Source organism: Zosterops lateralis (genome assembly GCF_965231275.1).
Source record: "Zosterops lateralis genome assembly, chromosome: 15".
In the NCBI taxonomy this organism is placed as follows: Eukaryota; Metazoa; Chordata; class Aves; order Passeriformes; family Zosteropidae; genus Zosterops; species Zosterops lateralis.
This window is the reverse complement of record NC_139775.1, coordinates 15,291,341-15,311,972: the sequence shown is the minus strand read 5'-3', so window position 1 is coordinate 15,311,972 and position 20,632 is coordinate 15,291,341. Positions and strand designations below refer to the sequence as shown.

Genomic DNA, 20,632 nt, shown 5'->3' with positions numbered 1-20,632 from the left:
CAAACACTGTCTGCAGGCACAGGACATTTTGGGAGATGTTACAGGAAGGCTGCCCAAAGATTGCTGTCTCTTCTGAGCAGGTGTGGATCACAGAGGGGCAGGTAAGGCAGGACACACTCCCCTGTGTCTGAGATGCAGCACAGAGACATTTGCTTTTGCTTTTCATGGAGCCACAGCACTGGAGCAGCAGAAACCCCCAAAGCACAACACCCAGCTGTGCTGGCACACAGCTCACTCACACACAAGGGGTGTCCACTACTTCAGATACACAAGAAATTTATTAAAACTGGGAGCTTGTCTCACAGTCAGACTGAGAAGTTTAAAAAAAAAATCAACTCCCCTTGCAGGGAACAGGCCCAAAGCACACTGAACACAGCATTCCCTGTAGCCCCAGGTGGAGGGCAAGAGGCACAACTGCATCTCCCACCTCCTTCCCAAAGCCAAGGGGCACCAGGAAAAGCAGCAGCTTCTTGGCAAGCTCTTGATAATAAGCTTCAAGTGCTGTGAAGTTGCATAAACACAGCACAGAGCACCATTACTGCACACCCACTGAAGCATCAACTAATTTACAACCTTTTAATAAAGCAGAGTCACTTCACTCTAATTGCATCAACCTTAGATTTTCCTCCTGCCAACAGATATCAAACTTTGAATCTCTATTAAAAACCCCACACTGTTGTGTTATGACCTGCATTTCCCTTTTCCTGCAAGGAGAACACTGCCCTGACAACCAGACAAGTTTGTCAATAAAGCAAATGGATTTTTCTGAGTCATCCACAGGAGTTCCCTGTTAGTGAAAAACAAATTAGATTTCAGCTTTCATAGGGTGCTATAAAAAGCAATAAAGATAATTATCTTAAATTCTAACTATTTCCAGCGCTGTATCACAGAAAATAGGCAGTTTACATTTTATCTTCCTCCAGAGACAAGTGAATGATCTGTATTTATTTTCAGGCAGATATAAATCTCCCTCATCCCCAGGGGTGGTGAGGAGTAGTGGGAGTGAGGCTGCTCTGCTACCAGAAGGGAACACCCAGACATCTTCCCCTACCAGGATCTGATAGGCTGTTGGGGAAGAGGCAAATTAAGCCCTTTGCTCTGTTTCAGATGTGAAATCCTCAGAGATTCTGCCTGCTCCTCAGAGCCCTCTGTCAGCAGTGAGTCCCCATCACCCTCAGTGCACAGGTGGAGCAGCTGCATGAAAGGGGGGACAGGAACAGTTTTCAGGGCACAGAGGGCACAGAGTTCCAAAAATGCCAGCACTGAGCTGAAACAAACTGCTTGATTACAGCTTTTAGAAGTGAGAGAGGTTCAGCTTAAGTGGGAAGAGAAGGAAACTTGTTAACGGAAATGTCAAATACACAGATCTCTTCATTATGTTCATGGGTTCCTTATCCTCAAAACTCACAACTTGGTCACCAGAGAAATGCTTTAATTTTTTTTTTTTTTAATAATCTATGTTCATTTGAAACTACACCACATACTTTAATCCAGAGGGACACCAGTCTTTGGGTGTTACATACACTGAGGAGGTCACACACACTCCAGTTAATCTGGTAATGGGCTGAGGAAAGTGCTGCACTTTTTAACTGGCAAACACCCAAACTGAGACTAGGACTGAATTTACAAAAGGTTTTGGAGCAAACTCTGCCTACAAGCTCATTAATGAAGGACAAAAACCTGCACAACTGCAATGTTCTGGAGAAAATTTCTCCAAAAGCTTCCCTTTTCCATAAACCCTCAGTGCATCAGGACAGCTCAAAGGCACTCCCTGGTTTTGGCCTGTTATTTTAGCTGGTTAACACTGAGGAGGCTGCAGTGCACAAGTACAGCTCTCCCATGGCTCACTGGGGCCACAAAATCTGCATCAATTAAAGGTGCCCTGAAAATCATGGGATTCCCCACGGTGGTAAACAGCAGTGCTGGGCCCTTATATTTCAATCCCAGTAAGATACAACCATGTCCTGAGCTGCAGCCCAAGGCACTCCCACATTTACAGCTCACATGGAAACTGAGCAGTCGAGCTCCCTTTCCCAGGTCCAAGCTCAGCCTTGGCTTCTCCCCTGTCCCAGGGATGTGGGGACAGAAGGGTCACAGCAGCCACTGACATCACCTAGTGCATGGCCACGGCCAAACCAGGGCTCTGCCTTTACATTTCAGGCAGCCCAGACATAAGTTAAGGCAAATTTTTAGAGCTTAATTTCTGCAGGTGACAGGGTTTCCCCGACCTGAGTGAGCATCACCTCTTATTCTGGGGTGGACACTGCTCTGCCCTCTGCTCCCACCCCAGTGACAGGGAGGGGCAAACCCCATCACTGAGCTGCTCCTGTGGCACACACAGCCCAGGGAACCCGCCCTGCCCTGCCCGGGAAAAGAAAACACTCCTCTTTAAAGCCTATTTTCTATCAACTGATCTCTTTCTGCACCGATATCAGCGTGATGTAACAAAGCCAATGAGGCTCAGGGAACAAGTCTGGGCTGTTCTATCAGGATTTAGCACTCGGGCTGATTCCTATGTTATTTTTCCAGTCCTGCTTTAGACTCCTGCTTACACTGATGCCATCCCAGCCCTGTTCCTGGAGCAGAGAGCTGATGTGGCACTGGGCACTGTGCAGAGGGATCTGCTGTACCAAGCCTGATGTGGGACACCCGATTCTCCTCCTGGAGCTGGGTTTTCATTCTCCTGGGCAAAGCCCCAGGGAATCCCAAACCTTTCTTTCTTTCACCAGTTGCTATAAGGAAAATCTAAGAAAGCACAAGCCATTTTCCCATGGGAATCCACGGGATGTGTTATAGGAATCTCTGATCTCTTCCGAACTACTCACGCCAAGCACAACACACTTTGCATCAGTTCCACCTGAAAACTCCACATCCAACCTGAGCTCACTTAAAGCTTTCACCCAAAAGATGACACTTGATGTGAACAGGAAAAGTAAAACCTTTCACACCACTTTGTATCAGGCTGTTCCCTTTGTCCCTGGGGATCCATGGCTTGGACACAGGTGAATGTCCACCCTGCCAAACCTCTGCCCTGCACCTGCACCAGCAGCAAAAACACAGAGGAGGAGGCAGAAGCCAAGCAAGTACAGGGATGTGGAAGCCACACTGGAAAAGGGAGATGTGCATTCCATGCTCTCTCTTTAAAGAGGTTGATCTCTCAGGAAAATTGCTTTAAATAGCTCAAGTGAACAAATCTCTATAAATATTTACTACTTGCTGGCCTCTGGGTTTTGTGTGGGTCTTTGTTGCAGAGAAAGGAGACAAGTTTGCAGAGTGACTCTGCCCTAACCTGGGTGTGGGCCACAAGGGTACTTCCCCTTAAAAAAGGCAGGTTTGAGCAAAACCTAAGAGCAGCATGAGCCTCTTTTCTCCTTCAGCTTTCCAAGGTGATTCCCAACATTGCATTTTAGGTTCTTGGTCCAAACCAAGTGTCCTCCTCCAGGGATGCTCTGATGATCCAAGACCCAGCTAACAATGCCTACACAGACATCACAAAGGTACAACCAGGGCTCATCCCACCTTAGCAGGTTTTCCTAAGACATTCCCCAAAAGCTGCCAGCACCATCTCCCGTTTGCATCTGCAGTGTCTCCAAGAAGAACATAATTTATTCACAAATCTAGGACAGAAGACATTCCAAGTGATGCTCAAAAATCTCTTTCCGAAGGAAAAAAAATATTAAAAAGTAGTAAAAATAAATCAGTGCACTCTAGCGAAATATTGATATAGTTTTAAGACAAACTTGCTTTCCTTCTGAGAGACTCCTTGTCACTTGCAGTCATTTCCAGTTTGCATGAGTCAGATTGGCCAAAGATGCTTTTGCCACCTCATTTCTTACATGAATGTTTCTGCTTGTGGGAGTTTGGAATCCACCTCGCTCTTAGTCCACCCACAAAAAACCCAAACCAGTGCACATTATTTTAACTTCATTAAAACTCAGTTCCCCCAGCTTACAGACACGTGCTATATAACACAACCTCAGCTTTTTCCTCCTTCTAAAAATCAAATTTGGTTTATTTCAAAAGAAGATAACCAACCTGTGCTTGCAAAGTGATAGATAAGGTCAACAGGCAAAATTGGAGGTGTATAGTGATGATGAACCAAGGCCAAGCCTCCACTCAATGCATCATATAAATAAGAAATAAGATAAACTGAGTGGACTTTAGTTACCTGACTAATGGTGCAATTCAGTGGATTATTCCTTTATCTACAGACATAATTAAATCAGTGGCTGCACTCTGCAACTCTGACAGCATCTGAGCACTACAAGAAATGCTCTGCTCAAGTTGGAAGTTTTAAGACTGTCACCAGAAAGACTCACTGTGTCACCACAGTGCCTCACCCAGCCAGCCTGGTGATGGACTTTGGTTTGTGGCTGTCATTAGTGTAGCTGAAGCCAGCACAACACAAATGTGTAACTGAAAATGTTGGATTTTCCCCCCAAAGCTGCAGCCTCCTCTGTTTGCTCACAGGTTGTCAGCTCTGCTGAGTGCAGGAGGTCTGGGGCTCTTAAAAGGTCTCCATAAAGGTTTGTAAATTTAGTGCCACACTGACCACTGGCTGCTGGGAAGAGAGGAGAGCACAGGGCTGCAATGAAAACACAGAGAACACACATCAAATATTTATCTTGCTGAGATTTCACAGTGAACTTGAGTAACCAGCTGTGAAGGGCTGGTGGTGCTGTGTGGCACCAGAGAGGAGCCTTGGGAGGGAGAGAGAGATGCAGAGCCCTGAGAACAAGGAGCTGACAGATCCAGAGACACGCCATGATTATAAAACAGCCCAACACCAAGAGCATCCAGCCAGGAATTTGTAACCTGTGTTGTGACAATCCTTCCTTACAACACAGGCAAGGATCAAAGCTGCAATCACCCACTGTGCAGGTGGGATTAAATGCATGTTCTCACTGCCACAAAGGTAGATAAGCACCTGGGAACACTTTAGAGTGGGTCAATGGACTGCAAATCCTGTGCTGTGTGTTTGCAAAAGGAAAACATTAAGATGAATCCATGATGAAGCTTCTCAAGGACTCCAGGAACCGTGACTAAGCAGAGATGGGTAAATTTGGTTTTAAACCTTATCAAGAGTTTAGACAACACTGTGGATGCCAAGAACACAAGAGCAATTGTGAATTTTTGTGAGAACATCAATTATGCATGAGAGCTCTGTTCCTTCCAGCCAGGTTCTCCATGAGGGGTCTGGTCAGGGTGAGCCTTTCTCCAAACCCTCTTGCAGGGCTGGCAGAGCCTGGCTGGGTGTCACTCACACTCCTCCTGGCACATCTCTGGGGACACACCAGCATGTTTTCTGTCACATAAACCAGCTGTCATCTTATTGGTGTGTATGCAAGACACGAGGTGCTGAAAGGTCCCTCCCTCTCCCTCCAAAGGGCTGTGCCAACCTTCCTGCTGGATTAAAAAACAATCTGTGCTGCACAGAGTGCAAAGGCTGCCTTGGAACTGGAGCCTTTCTGTGCTCTGCTAAGTCCAGCCTAGGGCCATTAGTGCAGAAATTCATTTATCCCAAATGCCAGCAAATACCTGAGCAATGTCCAAAGGCGACTTGTTTATTCTACCAAAGTCCCTGGGTGTCACAGATGTCACCAGACATTTCCAGGATGTTACTAGTCCTTTCCTGAGATGATCCATGCATTTCCAAGCCATGACTGATGTGGCTGGGGCATAGAAAGCCTTGCCCCTGTGTGTGCAGGCACCACCTGAGGCTGCCCAGATCCTCCTGAAAGCTGGAACCACCGTGGGGGGAGAGCAGCCAGACACCCCCACCCCTGCTGAGTGTGACAAAAAGGCAGAAGCAGCAACATGTCCCATCCTCAACAAGCCCAAGAAAATAAAGAAGGGAGAAGAGAGCACAAAATGGAAGCCAGAAGGTGAGAATAATAACTCCAGGTCTGCTGGCAGATCAGCTACAGAATAAGAATGTCACTCCCAGTCCTCAGCATGCAAAAACCTCACCCCAAAACCAGACCCCAGACCACCTCCACCAGCAAACCACACTCACACCTGGGACTCACAGCAGGAACGTGGACAACACAGACATTGGCAGAGGAGCTCAGAGCAGCCCTGAACCCTCCTGGTGAGGTTATTTCAGGGTGAAACAGGCACAGGGTGTTACCCACAGGCAGAGTTTCCACCAGAGTCTCTCCAGTGCTCAGTTTGGGGATGTACTGGGACCATTACACAGGGAGTGACAGAGCTACTCCACAGCACCTTCCTGCCACACAGCCAGGGCCATACAAACTCACCCCAAAGTGGGCACTGAGCTCCTCCTGGGAGTCCTTTTCTGGCAGAACCATATTCCACAAGACAACAGAGACTACACCCCCAACACTGCTCCCTCTCACCTCACCCCACACCCTGCACCTTTTTGTTTAAGAATTGCTTATGGTGGAGATGGTCATGAAATGTCACCTACAGTGACCAAGTTGCTGTAAGAGCAGAATACAAAGCCAGGACATATTATAAATGTGGTTTAAAATATCCTATTTTTGTTGTTTTGAGGTTTTTTTACAAGCCTTCAGCAGCCTGTGAGTAAAAGGGCAGAATCCAGCTATCAGAATTGATAGTCTGTGGGTAAAAGCTGATAGAGGAAAACTTGTTGCTTCACTTCCAGTCAAACGAGGCAGACGGGCATGGAAATCACAGTGGCCAGGAGCTGCTGAAAGCACGTTCAGAGCAAACAGGTTTAACCAAATGTACTAATCCAACACCAAACCCACTCCCAGGCACAAGGCAGCTGCTGGGGCCAGCACCCACAGATGCAGGTTTGAGATTTTCTCATTGCATGAGCACTTTAAAAAGAGGCAGCAACATCTATAAGAAGATACTACAGGTGCATTATTTTCCACCCCAGCTCCTACTATGCACTTAGAGGAGGAGTTACTGTCTCTGTCATCTGTAAGTGATACTAAATTGTTCAGAAAAAAATGTGGTATGAGGGCATCAACACAACAGATGAAAAAAAAAAAAAAAGAGAATTCAAGCTATCCAAATAACAACTGATGAAGTCACCCAACCTTAAAAAGTGTGTACAGCAGCACATTAACAGCAGCGATTTAACCAGTCAGCTCAGAGCTGTGAGCCATGGGAAAAATCCCTTCCAAACAACACATGAGCTCATCCCTTTGAGTCATGCATTCAATTACCTACTCTGTGGAGAGAGAAACAAATTGTCATCACCAACAACCGGCCAACCAAACAGGTAGATTGAACCTAGGTCTGTGTTTTTTAGTGGTACAGCCTCTCTCACAGTATCACTACTCTGTTTTGAGCAGGATGATGGAAGTTCCCCAAGAGCAGCACTGCAAACCAGCCCAGTTCCTGCCTGCAGAGCTTGTGAGAAATCCAACGAGCTGCCAGGCACCTCGTACTCTGTTTCATATTGAAACAGAGAGAGACAGAACAAACGCTTTTCAATTATCTGTAGTCACCCAGATTTGTAGATTTTTTTCTCCTGAAAAAACATACTCCATCTTCCATTCATAGAAGCCTCATTTCAGCTGAGAGGGATTTCCATTTAGCCTGGAAGCCTTTTCACAGGAAGGCTGCTCACATCAGCTCCCAGGCATCTTCAACTCCAGCTGGGAGGGCTCCTAGGTGGGGACCTCTGGCAAACAATTGCTTGTTTGGTTTTGTAACCAGCCAAAAGGAAAACACTGATTTGGAGATTTCACTCGTCCACTGCCTGCTCCAAACCCAACATCATTTCAGCTGGTCCTCACACAGAGGAACTCTGTTCTAGGCACACTTCAGGGGGACAACTGCATCAGAAAGCATCTGAAGCCAGGAGTAAAATCTGTTCCTAAAGCTCCAACAATTTCAGCGGCCACCCGGGAAATCCCAGAAACAGTCCAAAGTCAGTCCAGAATCAGCCATGTGAAGTGGATTTGTGCTTTAGAAGAAAATCAAGAACGATTTTATGCACAGAAGCGACAACAAACAAAAGAGTTTCTTCATGCCTTGCAGTTCAGATCTCCATAAAAACTACACAGCTGCACGCAGAAACAAAGGCAGCCTGTCAGGGAAATCAGAGGGCACCATAACAGTCTGCATTGTTGCTGGATGACCGTACAAACATCAAGATATGCTTGGGAGAAAAAAAAAATAAATCCCAACACTCAAAAAAATCTGAGTCTTTAGTCCAAAATATTTTGAATATCCTATCCCTGTGTGGACACTGTGCAGGGAAATGCTGCTCATGGCAATCCCCACAGCATGCAGGGTGTATGGCAGGCTCAGGGATCCTGCACAGGCTGCCTCTGATCCCTGCAATCCCCATCCACACCCCAGCTGGCATCTCCAGCTTTTGCCAGGGATAAAACACTCCACACCTGAACACCCAAAGAGACCTGCAGCTCTTCAGATGGATGTAGACAGGTTAAATAGACACTTGCAGAGTTCCCAGAGCAGCTACAGAGATTCCACTCCTCAGGAATTTCTCTGGCTGCACCAACCACAAGCCCAATGCCAGGAAAGGGCTGCTCCATGCTGGAAGCACCGGGATGGTTTCTAATATTGGTTTCACTTTCCATGTTCACCTTTTCCTGTTTCCAATGACAACAAATCCCCAGGGACCTGACTTAGAGTGCCTGGCAGGTGTGGTGAGTTCTCCCTCCTTGTCCTTGAAGGATGGCCTGGCCCTGTTGGCACCTCACCACACACCTGGACAAACTCTGCTCTCACCAGCCTGAAAACAGCTTTTCAAAGCCCAAAATTGGTCCCCTCCTGACCTACAGGACAAAGATCTCACTCCAGCTACCTCGGCAGCCTCTCTGGAGCACTTTTGCTGCCACCAGAGAAAAGCCAGCATTTGACATTTTTAAAACAGAAGAAAGCATTGAATTTCAGCCTTTTAATACAGATGAACCCAAGTGTGTCTCAACCCACAGAGGTGTTGCACAGCAAACACATTTGCTGGCAGGGTGAGCAGCACAGGTAAGATTTATTTACCCTGCAGAGTTTCATCTCTTTGGGCCACAGCACAGGCCTGCAGCTTCCTGCTGCACGGATTTTACCACTAAGTTACTCAGGCAGTTTGACAATGTAAGAAAAATAACAACTCTTGGGACAAGAGAAGATTTAAGATTAAATAAATGATGGGAAAAGTGGGGTGAGAGGGTGAGTTGTTGCATTTTTTTTGTTCATGGTTTGGTTGGGGTTTTTTCCATCTAATTCTGTCTCCAGTCCATTTGGATTCCACTCCAGAGCCGTGGGCAAAAGGGCTGTTACAGGTCCTGGTACCAAAAGAAACAAGGCTGGGGAATTTCTGTCTCCAGGACTGAGCAGGGGCAATTACCTGCACAGAGAGGAAAATGGTACAGAAAAAAAACCCCCAAATTGGCCCAGGAACTCAATAGCTGGGCTGGAAACAACTTAAAATCCCTAAAAAAAAAAAAAAAAGATTTTTTTTTTTTTAAAAACCCTCTGCATTTTACTTAAAAGGTTACCCCAAAGATGCTCAGAACCTTCTGTTAAACTCCTATTTAAGTACAGCCTTTCAATGTCCCCTTTCTGCTTGTCTCCTCTTTAACCACTGATAGTTTCAGCAGCAAATATTATGTTTGAATGGCACGAGGACTTTTGTCCCAGTTCAACGCCTGATATACTGCACAAAACACACAGGACACCAAGAATTTCAGGTGTTATATTTACAAGAGAACAGGTGTCAAAGTTTTAAAATTATCTAACAACGTCTGGAATGGGCCGATGGAAATGAAACAAACACGGGGTAGAAAAGAGGAAGAAAATCTAAAGAGCTCTGGCTACGTAAAGATACTTTCAGCAAATAGAGGCTCTATAGGAACAAACAATCTCTGAGGAACAAACAATCGCCGAGCTATGTTGCAACCTCACTATTTACTACAACTTTTGCAGAAGCAAAGAGACTCTGATGGAGGTTTCTGGCCTTAATCCACCACCCTCTGCGCCCCAGGGTAATTTTCTTTCAGGTGAGTCTCACCTTACAGCAAAGCTTTTAGCAAAACAAAGCTGAAGGTTTTCACATTGGAGCTTCCTTCCTTCCTCCTCCAGTGCCTGCGATCACACAGGGATTGATATGACATAAAATTCCTGTAGAGCTCAAGCTGGAGTGCTGGGGACAGCAAGGGGCAAAGGGAAAGAAAATCAGATTTTAACCAGCAAGGTTATAGAGCCTCAGCTCAGAGCATTGCTGTTCTCAAGTGCAATGGAAAGATGTTCTGCTGTTCCAGAGAGAGCGAGCCTGCAGAGGAAAACATGCCAGGGAACAGCTGGAAACAAAAGCTGAAGGAGGAGGAGGAGGAGGAGGAGACTAATTTCCATGGTCTTTCCTATGCAGCTTAAATACTGAACCAACCAAAAAAAAAACCCCACACCAGGAGAGGAGTGGGCAATGCTGGTGTGGAATCTGGAGAGACCAAAACCTGCCTGCTTTTTACAAACAAAAAAACCCCAAACAAACACAGAGAAACTTTTAATCCCAGTTATTACAAGAACATTCCACCCATTTCAGCTTTGCTCTGCTGGGCTCACATCACCTTTGTGCACTCAGGGCCCTGGAACACGTTAACAGCCATAAAAGCACAGCTTTTATAGGGGGATTAGAGGTGCTGAGAACTCTGCAGTGCAGTCCAGAATTCTGCAGCTTTATAAAACCCCAACAAAAATAGAACTCTCCTCAAAAGTCCTGCACACAACCTACACTGCTGAGCACCTCTAATCCTGACTAGAGAGAGACCCAAACCTGCCAGGTACTGGGTTTGGGAGTTGAGTTTTTGCTTGATGGGGATTTTTTTGTTTTGTTTTGTTTTGGGATTTAAGTTTAAGCAGCAGCTGGTTAGCCCCACAACAAGCAGAGCTGGAGGTTCAGCACTGTATCTTTGGAATTATTTTTCACACAAAGGTTGTGTAGTAAACAATGGAGGAATAAGAGATGCTGGAGCTGTTCCTGAGTTGCCTGCTCTGATGAGCTCAGCTTTGCATCTCTGATGACAGGGAAGTGAACATCTCTGAAGGACATTGATGTAAGTGCTGGCAGACAGCGAAGAATTGCTGCAACAACCACTTTGCAAACCATCCAAAGAGGCTTCCAGCAGCACGGCCAGCACAGCCCAGCTCAAACATTTCCTGCACATCACTTGTGCAGCCACTACAGGAACGTGATGGCTGAGCTGCACTTGGAACACTTTGCCTCAATCCTCCTCGCATCAGAGCGCTAAAGCCTCAAACTGAGACATTATTCCAAACATTATTCCAAAGAATCCAGCCCTGCCAGAAAACAAAGAGCAGTTTCCACTGGTGTGGAGCAGTGGGGCAGCCCCAGCAGCTGTGTTGGGGACAGTGCTGTTCTGGCAGAGCAGGACACCCCAGGTGGGACTGGGCCAGGTGAGGAGGAGGAGGCAGGAAAACAGCACCAGAATCAAGGATTCCCTCCCTGAGGATGCCAAAGAGAGCCCTGACAGTGCAGCACCAGCATGGGGGCTCAGCTGCCATGAGAAACCTGGCCTCAGCACCTGGAGCTTTCATGTTCATGCCCAGAAAGTGTCATCACATCAGGGCTGGCCCAGCCTGAGGTTTTACTGCTCGTGGGGTCACCCAGCAATTCTTGTGTGCTCAGGAGGGTGAGCAGTGTCAAGAGAGGTCCTGTGCCTACACCAGTTCAAGTTTAGAGCAGAGATGCTCACTACACACTTTTTAATGCTGTGAGAAGTGAACCAGTGCAGCAGGACCTCCAGCGGCACCGTGGAGGCTGAGGATCAGAAAGAAGAAACCATCTCCATGGTCAGTCTTGGAAAATCAGCAGGCAAGGGGCAAAAGCACTGGGAAACATCCTTTCAAATGCACTCCAAGGCAGCAAGGAGGACGACACAAAGTGTCTCTTCACTCCCCGTCCATCCACACTGCCCTGGCACAGGTTATCCCTGGTTGCCATGGAACCACCAGGGCAGTTTCTGGTTGCCTGAGAGGCCATAGGGACACACCAGAGAGGAACTGCTGTAAAGGAAGACTTGAAAGAGACATCTCAGAGATCTCCAGACTCAGACAAATGCACAGAAACGACCAGAGGGAAAGACATCCAAAGCTGTGGATGACTCAAATAAACAACCTGGCAATTAACAGCAGTCCCCAGGCAAACAGAGGCAGCTGGAGGGGACCCACCACCTCTGAGGGCTGGGCAGTGTCTTCAGCTGCCTCTCCTGCTCCTCCTGGAAGCTGCAGTGCCCCAGCCCCTGCTCCTGCCATGGAACCCCAGCTCTGGTGGGCTTGCTGCTGCTGCTGCTGCCCTGGAGCTGAATTCCTGCACTTCTGCTACAGGGGAAGAGCCCTTGGGAAAGATCCACTTTTCACCTGAACCATAAAATCTGTCAGCAGTTATTGCATTGAGCACTTCAGGTGCCTTTTCCCTGACACGGCCTTGGGTGTGGATAGCAGGGGGATACAGAGCACCTGAGGATGGGGCTTGAATCAAGGTACTAAAACCCAGCCAAGAAACAGGCTTGAAAGGAGGTGCTGGAGCTCAGTGCCTTAGGGCTGGTGTCAGGGCAGGGCTCTCATTTTAGCTTTTGTGTGCTCATTGCAAGATCAGAGTGAGGACATTGGCTGCATCCTCATCACTTTCTTAATACAAGCTGAGGACAGGAAAAAATAAAAATAAAAATCCACCCCCTTTCCAGTTGAAGCCATCTGCTCCAAAACATGCTCTACTCTCTCCCTAACACACAATCCTGCTTTCCTGTGGGAACAGCAGCAGGTGAGGGGGAAGGCAGGGGCAGAAAAAGCCCTCCATCGTGTGAGAAGGGAGCACATCACCCTGAGCTCTGCGTGGGGAGCCCAGCCCTGGCCCTGCTCCTGGGCCAGCACCAGTGTCTGACAGCACAGAGCGCTGCCCTGACTCACCAGGGGCTCCAGCAAGCCAACAAACCTGCTGGGTGAGCTCCCTGCAGCACATGAATAACCAGCTATTCCATGTGTGTGACACGGTGGTGACAAAGCCACGGGTCCCTCAGGTGAGGAGCTGCCCCTGATGCAGGGGACACACATTGCCCTGAATTTCATAAATCCCACTCCCAAACCACCCTGGGAGCACAGACATTTCTGTCCTCCTCCAGTACATGGGGATAGAAAAGGACAGACCCCAAGTAAGCTGTTTAAAGATCAAAGTGATCTGTGTAGGGGACTCATATCCACAAATTTCATTCCCAGTCTGGTGTAACCCCCTGGCTCGTGGGGTCAGAGCAGCCCCTCCCTGAACCTGGGCAGAGGGAGCACTGACAGCAGAGGGCATTCAGGGAAAATGCAGGATTTGGGGTTCCCAGGTGAGATCCTCCAGCTGTGTGGCTCTAGGAACAGCATCCTGCCTCCACAACTGCAGATTTGGGAAAGGGAGGGTGAAAGCTGGCAAGAAGGACAACGCTGAAAAGCCCAGAAGAACATTAATGTTCTCCCTGTCAAAACAATAGTAGGAAGGCTTAATTCAGGGTCTTCTGTGGAAGGTCAAAAAAAAGCAAAAGTTAAGTCCAAATCAGTTACAATATCCAGCCACAGGACAAAAACAACACTCCCTGTTCTTCACAGAGAGTGATGCTCCTGGAGGCTGATACACTCCATAGCTCCAGCATGAACTGAGGAAGGAACACACAAGTGACAACTGGACCTCAAATTCCTCCTCAAAAAGCCACCTTTATGTCACTAAAAGTCCCACACTCAGTGCCCTCACAGCTTGGTGCAGCAATGGTCAGGGCATTGCTCACATCTCTTCCTGCACCAGGAGTAACAACCACCTCTGCTCCCACAGAGCAGGTTCATTTTGCCAGCAATTTAAGGAAAGGACATTGCTGAGGCCTTGCTATGCACCACAGGAAATGCAGGGGCTAATTTAAGATGTGCCTGATTTAGAACGAGGTGCCAAGGCTCCAAGGCTATGCTGAGAAGAGACACTTCTGTTCAGGGATCCTGGAAAAGGATGGACAGAAGCACCTGTGGTGCTGCATGACAGACACAGCTCCCACTGCACCCAAAGCTCTTGGATACTGGACACAGGCTGCTTACAGCACCTGAAAGCCAGCAGAAAAATGGGCTTTTCACCTCTCACTTGTGTGCTGATCCAACACCCAGATGCCCATGGAGTAGAGAGGAAATCCCTTTTCTAATCAATCAATCCCTTTTCTAACAGGCTGGGTAAGAGCAGCTGAAATACAGAGCTACATTTACAGAGCTTCACTTCTAAGGGTGTGCCCTCCCCGAGCTGGAAAGACGATCCATTCCACGCTGCACCACAAAACCTGCCTGCTTACAAATGTTTCCACACAACAGAGTACAAGCAGCAGACCCCAAGCAGGCAGAGAAGGCAAATTCTCTCTCCCCCCTCCCTGCCAAGGTCAGGGAGCTGAGATATCCCCATCACGAGAGCAGCCCAAAGCAAACATCAGCACAGGCAAGTTGTGCTTTCTGCACTGGCCAAAACAGTGGTAAGATGATACAACACTCGTTTTAAAATTGGGGTGTGGGATCTGGGAGGGGATGAGGACAACGTGCTTACAGAGCAGACTTACAAACACAAGCTCACACAACATTCTGGCATTGCTGGTTTGGGATGGCATTAGGGACGTGTGTTAAAGAGGATGCTTGAGCTGTCCCCAAAATCCAGGAGGTTTTGCTCAGGGGATGGTCTCTGTCAGGACAGGGGAGCAGCACGTCCCAGGGAGCTCCACTAGCACAGCTGTCAGCAGCATCAGCAGCATCAAATTCACCTGGATATCAAAGCCACTCCAGCTGATTATCCTAAAGGTGCATCACTTCCCACAATCAAGAGGAGCAGAGACTATCAGAGCACGTATTACTGTGAAACAACAGCGTGTGACCTAATTCTCTAATTAGGAATGGGCTCAGTTACCCACAGAGGACAAGGGAAGGGTCTGAAACTATTCACTGAGAGTTCTGTTACCAACAAAAAGATGCTGGTGTTTAGTTGCTACAGAAGAGTGGGACAAAAGGTCTGTAGCCATAGCCAAAATCCCTGTTCTGTGCATTCCATGCTTACACCCCAAAGACCCCACTTAAGTCACTCCTTATTCCTACCCAGCCTGATTCAAACCCACTTTCATCAGGAGAAAATATTAACTGTAACACTTCACTTAAATCAGCCACCCCGTTACACTCTGCACAGCAAACACCAACCCCAGGGAGCAATTCCCCAGCTCCCAGGCGAGGCAGGCTCTCCAGAAAACACAAACTCTCTTCGGGGAAGCTCTAAAGTGCCCAGCCCTCCTCGAAGGCAAACCACAGCAGCCCAGACCCGAGGAGATGAACGATACCAAAGCCTTCTCCTTCCATTTCACAGGCAGCTCCACTTGTGAGTCACCACCACCTCCCTGGAAATCTCCGTGGAGCAGGTGCTGCACTTGCATCAGCCCCTGGAGAGCTGCTGGTGGCTCTAAGGACTCGAATGTGGTGGTTCACACCTCGAATTCGGCCAGGGCAGAGCACCAAGGAGCTCCTGATTCCCTCGGGCTCCTGATCCAGGCAAAACTCGGCACCGTCTGAGCCCTCGGGGGTGTTATTGTGCACCGAGGAGAGGGGAAAGGATGACAGATTGAAGGCCACAGCAGGACCCGCGCCCCGCCAGGCCGTGCCACACTGGAACTGCAGGAAATGCACAGCGACGCTCCTCGGCTCTTAATTACGGGCTTGTGATACCGTAATGGTCTTGCCGTGGGCTCCATTAGGAATCTCGGCGCTGGCAGGAGGTGGATGAGCCAACGCGGCCGCTCTCGGTGCAGCCACAGAGCCAGAGCTGGGAATGAGGCTCCGGTTCTTTTGTTACAGCCCCTGTTTCCTCTGGGGACGGCTCAGTCCTTGTGGCAGCCGAGGAGAGGGAGGGCAGCCCGGCCCTGCCCTGCCCTGACAGCGGGACCCGCTTTGGGAAGGGTATCCAGGGATTACATCAGCCACCAGCCCCTCTACCCACATCCTCCTCCAGTTTTAGGGCATTTCAAGGCGCTGAGGAGGCCTCGGAGCTGCCTGCCACGCGCTCAGTTCATGGAAAAAAAAAAAAAAAGGCAAAAAAAACCAACAAAGGAAAAAGCAAAACAACCCCTCCCTGCCCGCCTGCTCGGCGCTGGGGTCCGGCCCTGGGCTGTCCCCGCGGGATGCGGTGACAGCGGTGGCCAGGGGAGGTGACAGCGACAGGGCTGTGACAGCCATGGGGGTCCCGTCCCGCGGCCCGCTCCCCCTTACCGTTGCTGTAGGCGTACGGGGACTCGGAGGCGCCGTCCTGCAGGCTCTCCAGGATCTCCCCCTTGCCCACGTCGCTGTCGCCCACCAGCAGGAACTTGAGCAGGTAATCGTAGCTCTTCACCGGGCTGCCCTGGGTGCCCATCCTGCCTCTCATCGGCGGGGCGGCCCGGCCCGCATCCTCCGCCCGCCCGCCCGCCAGCCAGCCTCGGGCTGCGGCCTCTGCCCCGCCGCCGCTCACCGCCGGCCGCGCATCTTCCGCCGGGGCCGCGCTGGGACCTGCGGCGGACGAGCAGGAGGAGGAGGAGAAGGAGGAGGAGGAAGGGCCCGGCCCGACCCGGCCCCGCAGCGCCCCCGCCGCTGACACGGCCCCGCTCCGCCCTCCCGGCCGCACAAAGCGCCGCCGCCCCGCCGGGCCCCGAGCCCGCCCTGCCCCGCCCCGCCGGGCCGCAGCACCGCGCCGGGACAGCCCCGGCTCCGGGCCCGCCACCCACCTCAGCCGGGCCGGGCCGGGCCGCCCCCGCCTCACCGAGACACCGCGGCCGCCCGGGCACAGGCGGCGCCTCGGCCCCGCTCTCGCCACTCCCATAGGCTGAGCCGCGCGTCAATCAGGGGTATCCCCGCCTCCTCCGCCTATATGCTGCTTTCATAGGCTTAGCCACGCGTCAATCAAAAGCGCCCCGCCCCGACGCGCCCCTTAGCGTTCAGGGGCAGGGCCAGCGGACTACTGGGGACTACAGCTCCCGGCGTGCCTTGCGGGAAACAGAGCATGATGGGATACCGAGTCGGGCGGGGGAGCACTGGAGGCGGGGAGAGAGAATCGGGACTGGGGACCGGGATTGGGGACCGGGATTGGGGACAGGGATTGGGGAACACCCGTGTGTACAGGGCACCCAGGTGTCATCCAGGAACGGGGGGCATCCAGATGTGTGCTGAGCATCTATGTGTGTAGATGGAGGGGGCATCCAGATGTGTGCTCACCATCCAGATGTGTAGATGGAGGGCATCCAGATGTGTGGGGCATCCAATAAGAGGCAGCCAGGATTTGGGGGCATCCAGGTGTAAGAGGTGTCCAGGTGTGTGGGTATGTGGGAGGGAGGGAGGGCATAACAAGTGTTCTCCTCCAGGTGTGGGGTGGGCATCCAGAAAGAGAGGCACCCACGATTTGGGGGCATCCAGGTGGGTGAGTGTCCGTTTTATGGTGAGCAGCGGGTTTTTGGGGTGGGAGGTGCGTGCAGCCCATTGTCGGTGCAGCCCAATATCCCATCCATCCTCGTCCTCTGGCAGTGGGATCCATTCCCTGTGTCCTGTCCCTCCAGCCCTTGTCCCCAGTCCCTCTCCAGCTCTCCTGGAGCCCCTTTAGGCCCTGGCAGGGGCTCTGAGCTCTCCCTGGAGCCTTCTCTGTTCTGATTAAAAGGTTGAATCAACCAATAAAACCTACTAGTAGAACAAAGCTCTCCATCCCTAAACTCACACACACAACTGGAGCTGCCCTGAGCCTGAAGCCACTGTGGCTCCTGAGCCAGGGCTCGTTCCTGGACTGGTTGGTCTGTGTTTCACATCACCAGGCTGCATTTCACATCAGGGCTGCGGTGGGAAGGAAGTCACCTTCAGCTGGGGTTAGTGGTGACATTTAAAATAAACACACTGCTCCTGCTCAGAGCCTGGTGGCTCACGGGAGGGAAGGAGAAATGCACAGTGGGTTTGAACTTCCTTGCCAAACCTCACTCACAAACACTCACACGCTTTTAATGAAACTCTCAATGAGTCAGTGCTCTTTTATAATACTTTATTTAAAAGCAGAAAATACTGTGAGGAGGATTGATTATGAGAACTGTGGAGTCCTCATGAACTTCCCCAGTGCCAGATGTTGTGTGGATGGGAGAGGAGCTGGAGCCCATCCCTGCCCTGAGCTGGGCCTGGGTCCTGCAGCTTCCCCCAAACACCTGCACTGCCTGGGAATGCAGGGGGGGGTGTTCTGTCACCTCCAGCACTCATCAGTGCAGGAACACTCCTCCTGTTTAGCTCTTTGTGGTGGTGAATGGAGAGTCTGAGCATTCCTGCTTTGAGGCCCAGGTGTGGATAAGGACTGGAACCAAAGGCAATAGACTCTTGCAGCAACTCCTAATGCAAAATGGTGAGGCAGAGGCAAAGCGGGTGGGCACTGTGTTCTCACCCAGGAAGGCAGATCAGCTGCCCTCGTGGGGCTTGGGTGGCTTTAAACAAGTTTAAAGTTTAAAGTTATCCTGCACACAAACCTCCCAATCCCTGTGGGCTCCTGTCATGTGGAGGATGAGCTGAGATCCAGAGCCATCCCCTGTGTGTGCACAGCACCCTCACCCTGCAGAGCCCCAGGGCTGTTCCCTGACCCTGCAGACATGGACACTGCCAGCTCTGGGGTTCTGCTGCCCCAAGAGCTCCCACTGTGAGCTCAGCTCAGGTGTGAGTGTGGCTGGAGAGAAAGTGCTCTCTGCTACCAAGTCCAGAAAAGGAGCAAGGAGCAAGTCAGGGATCTGAATCAATGCACAGGCACCCCCCTAACCAAAGCTTTAGCCCCCAAAAGGCAAAAGGGCTGCTGAGAAGTCCCTAAAGAGGGGGAACAGGAGCAGAGATGACACAGGTCTGCTGATGTTCACACTCACTGAGGCAATCTGAGTTACGGTGTCACCGAGCTCTGCACAACACAAGGACAAGGGACACAAACAAACACATCAAACCCTGCCTGAGAGCTGGGAACACCTTTTCACTGAGGGGATGACCAAGCACTGGCACAGGTTGTCCAGGAGATCCTTGGAGATATCCCAAAGCCATCTGGACACAGTCCTGGGCAACCAGCCCTGAGTGAGCAGGGGCTGGAGCTGGTGATCACAACCTCCAGCAGTTTCCTGTGATGGTGTAACCAGCAGGTCGAACACAAAGGGTAAATCACTGAGGGACAGTGTTAAGCAAGAAGATGGTGTTGTAGCAGCAGGAAGAGACAGCACAGGGTGAAACAGCTTGTTTTCTGCAGGGTGAAATGCAGATTTTCCTGCCTTACACTACTGAAAATCAACCTATGGGTTGTGTATTTGTGCAAGAGACTTTGTGTGGGCCTGAACAGGGCACAGTCCAGCTGCAGCACCAGGGAAAACTCCCAAACCCATAACCAGCCTGCAGTGCAGTGTAATTACTGAGGTTTCCTTTCAGCATTGTCACATGCTGTCCTGGTTTGGGGAAGAAAGTATTTCTCCAAGACAGAATTTCTCTCTAGGATACAGTTTTTCACGCAGTGAATCACATTTTCCTTCACAAACCCCCTGCCTAAGTAAAGAGGGGGTTTGTGGCAGCACTGGGAACCAAAAGGTGGGAGAAATAATAATAAGGAAATGCAGTATTTTAAAAAAGTCTGTAAGATTAGAGTCTTTGACTGATGGCTGGCAAAGCCTGCTTGCTGCCTGCTATAAGGGGTGCGTGGTAGGAATGGGAGATGTGGAATTTTTAACTACTTCTCACTCAAAGGCTGCTCTGGATAATCTGGATCTGAGGATAAATCAGAGTCAGAGCCTTCCCTGAGGAAATGCCAGTGCTGGGCCAGTCTGTGCTGCTGTGGGAGATGAGGCTGATCCTAAGTTCTAATTAGAGAGATGACATAAGGTCAAGTGTTCTGGAGCAGGATGTCTGCTACGTTGTTGTAATGTCTCTGCACAGAGTCGGAAAAGGGTGGGGGAAGGCTCAGAGCAGAGAATGGAAAGGAAGAGGAGAAATGTGGCAAACATCCAGCAGAAGCAACTGAGATGCTCAGATACCATCGAGGACAAGGAGAACACCCCGTGTGAGGAGCAGAGAGGCAGCCCAGGCACCAACTCTGGGTGACACAGGAGAACTGCACCCACAAGGAGCTGCCACTGCCCAGCCAGGCTGCTCGAGGTCCTCTGTTGCAGAAGATCCAGGGTCTCAGGTTTGAGGAAAAGCTTCTCCTCAGTTTGGTATTTCCCCACCCCAGAGGCAGTATCAGCTTTTAGTAAACAAACCCAACACTGGAACATCTGATCCATCTGGCAGGTTCCCAATAGGAAGGTCACAGTTGCTGGTTTTCATGGCTCTGTGCTGTCTCTGGGGCTTTCATGGCATTTGATCCCAAAGGACCATGATCAGGACCATAATGAACTGTCTGGTCTCATAGAAAGTTTTTAAAACTCAGGATATCAGAAACATTACTTTCACAAGACCAAAAATAAAGTTTCTCACAGCAATCAGCAAACTGAACTGTGCAGGCATGGGAGGAACCAGGGGACATCATTTAGGAGCTCCAGGGGAAAGATGAGAGGGAGGTAAGGTGTAAACCTGCTCTGCTCAGTGCCAGGTGAGGATGGCTCATGACTGGCTTCACTTGAAGTGAAAATGTTATTTAGACCATTCATCCACTAAA

The 20,632-nt window shown here is 50.1% G+C and overlaps 1 protein-coding gene across 1 annotated transcript in view; it reads right to left on the bottom strand.

Annotated features, from left to right (window-relative positions):
* Positions 1-16,584, bottom strand: part of RAB40C (RAB40C, member RAS oncogene family) — a 31,488-nt gene extending 14,904 nt beyond the window's left edge. Inside the window, exon 1 of the mRNA XM_083872779.1 lies at positions 16,228-16,584. Coding sequence (XP_083728905.1) covers positions 16,228-16,381 — 154 coding nt within the window. The 5' untranslated portion in view covers positions 16,382-16,584. The remainder of the gene's footprint in view (positions 1-16,227) is intronic.
* Positions 16,585-20,632: the final 4,048 nt, after the last annotated feature.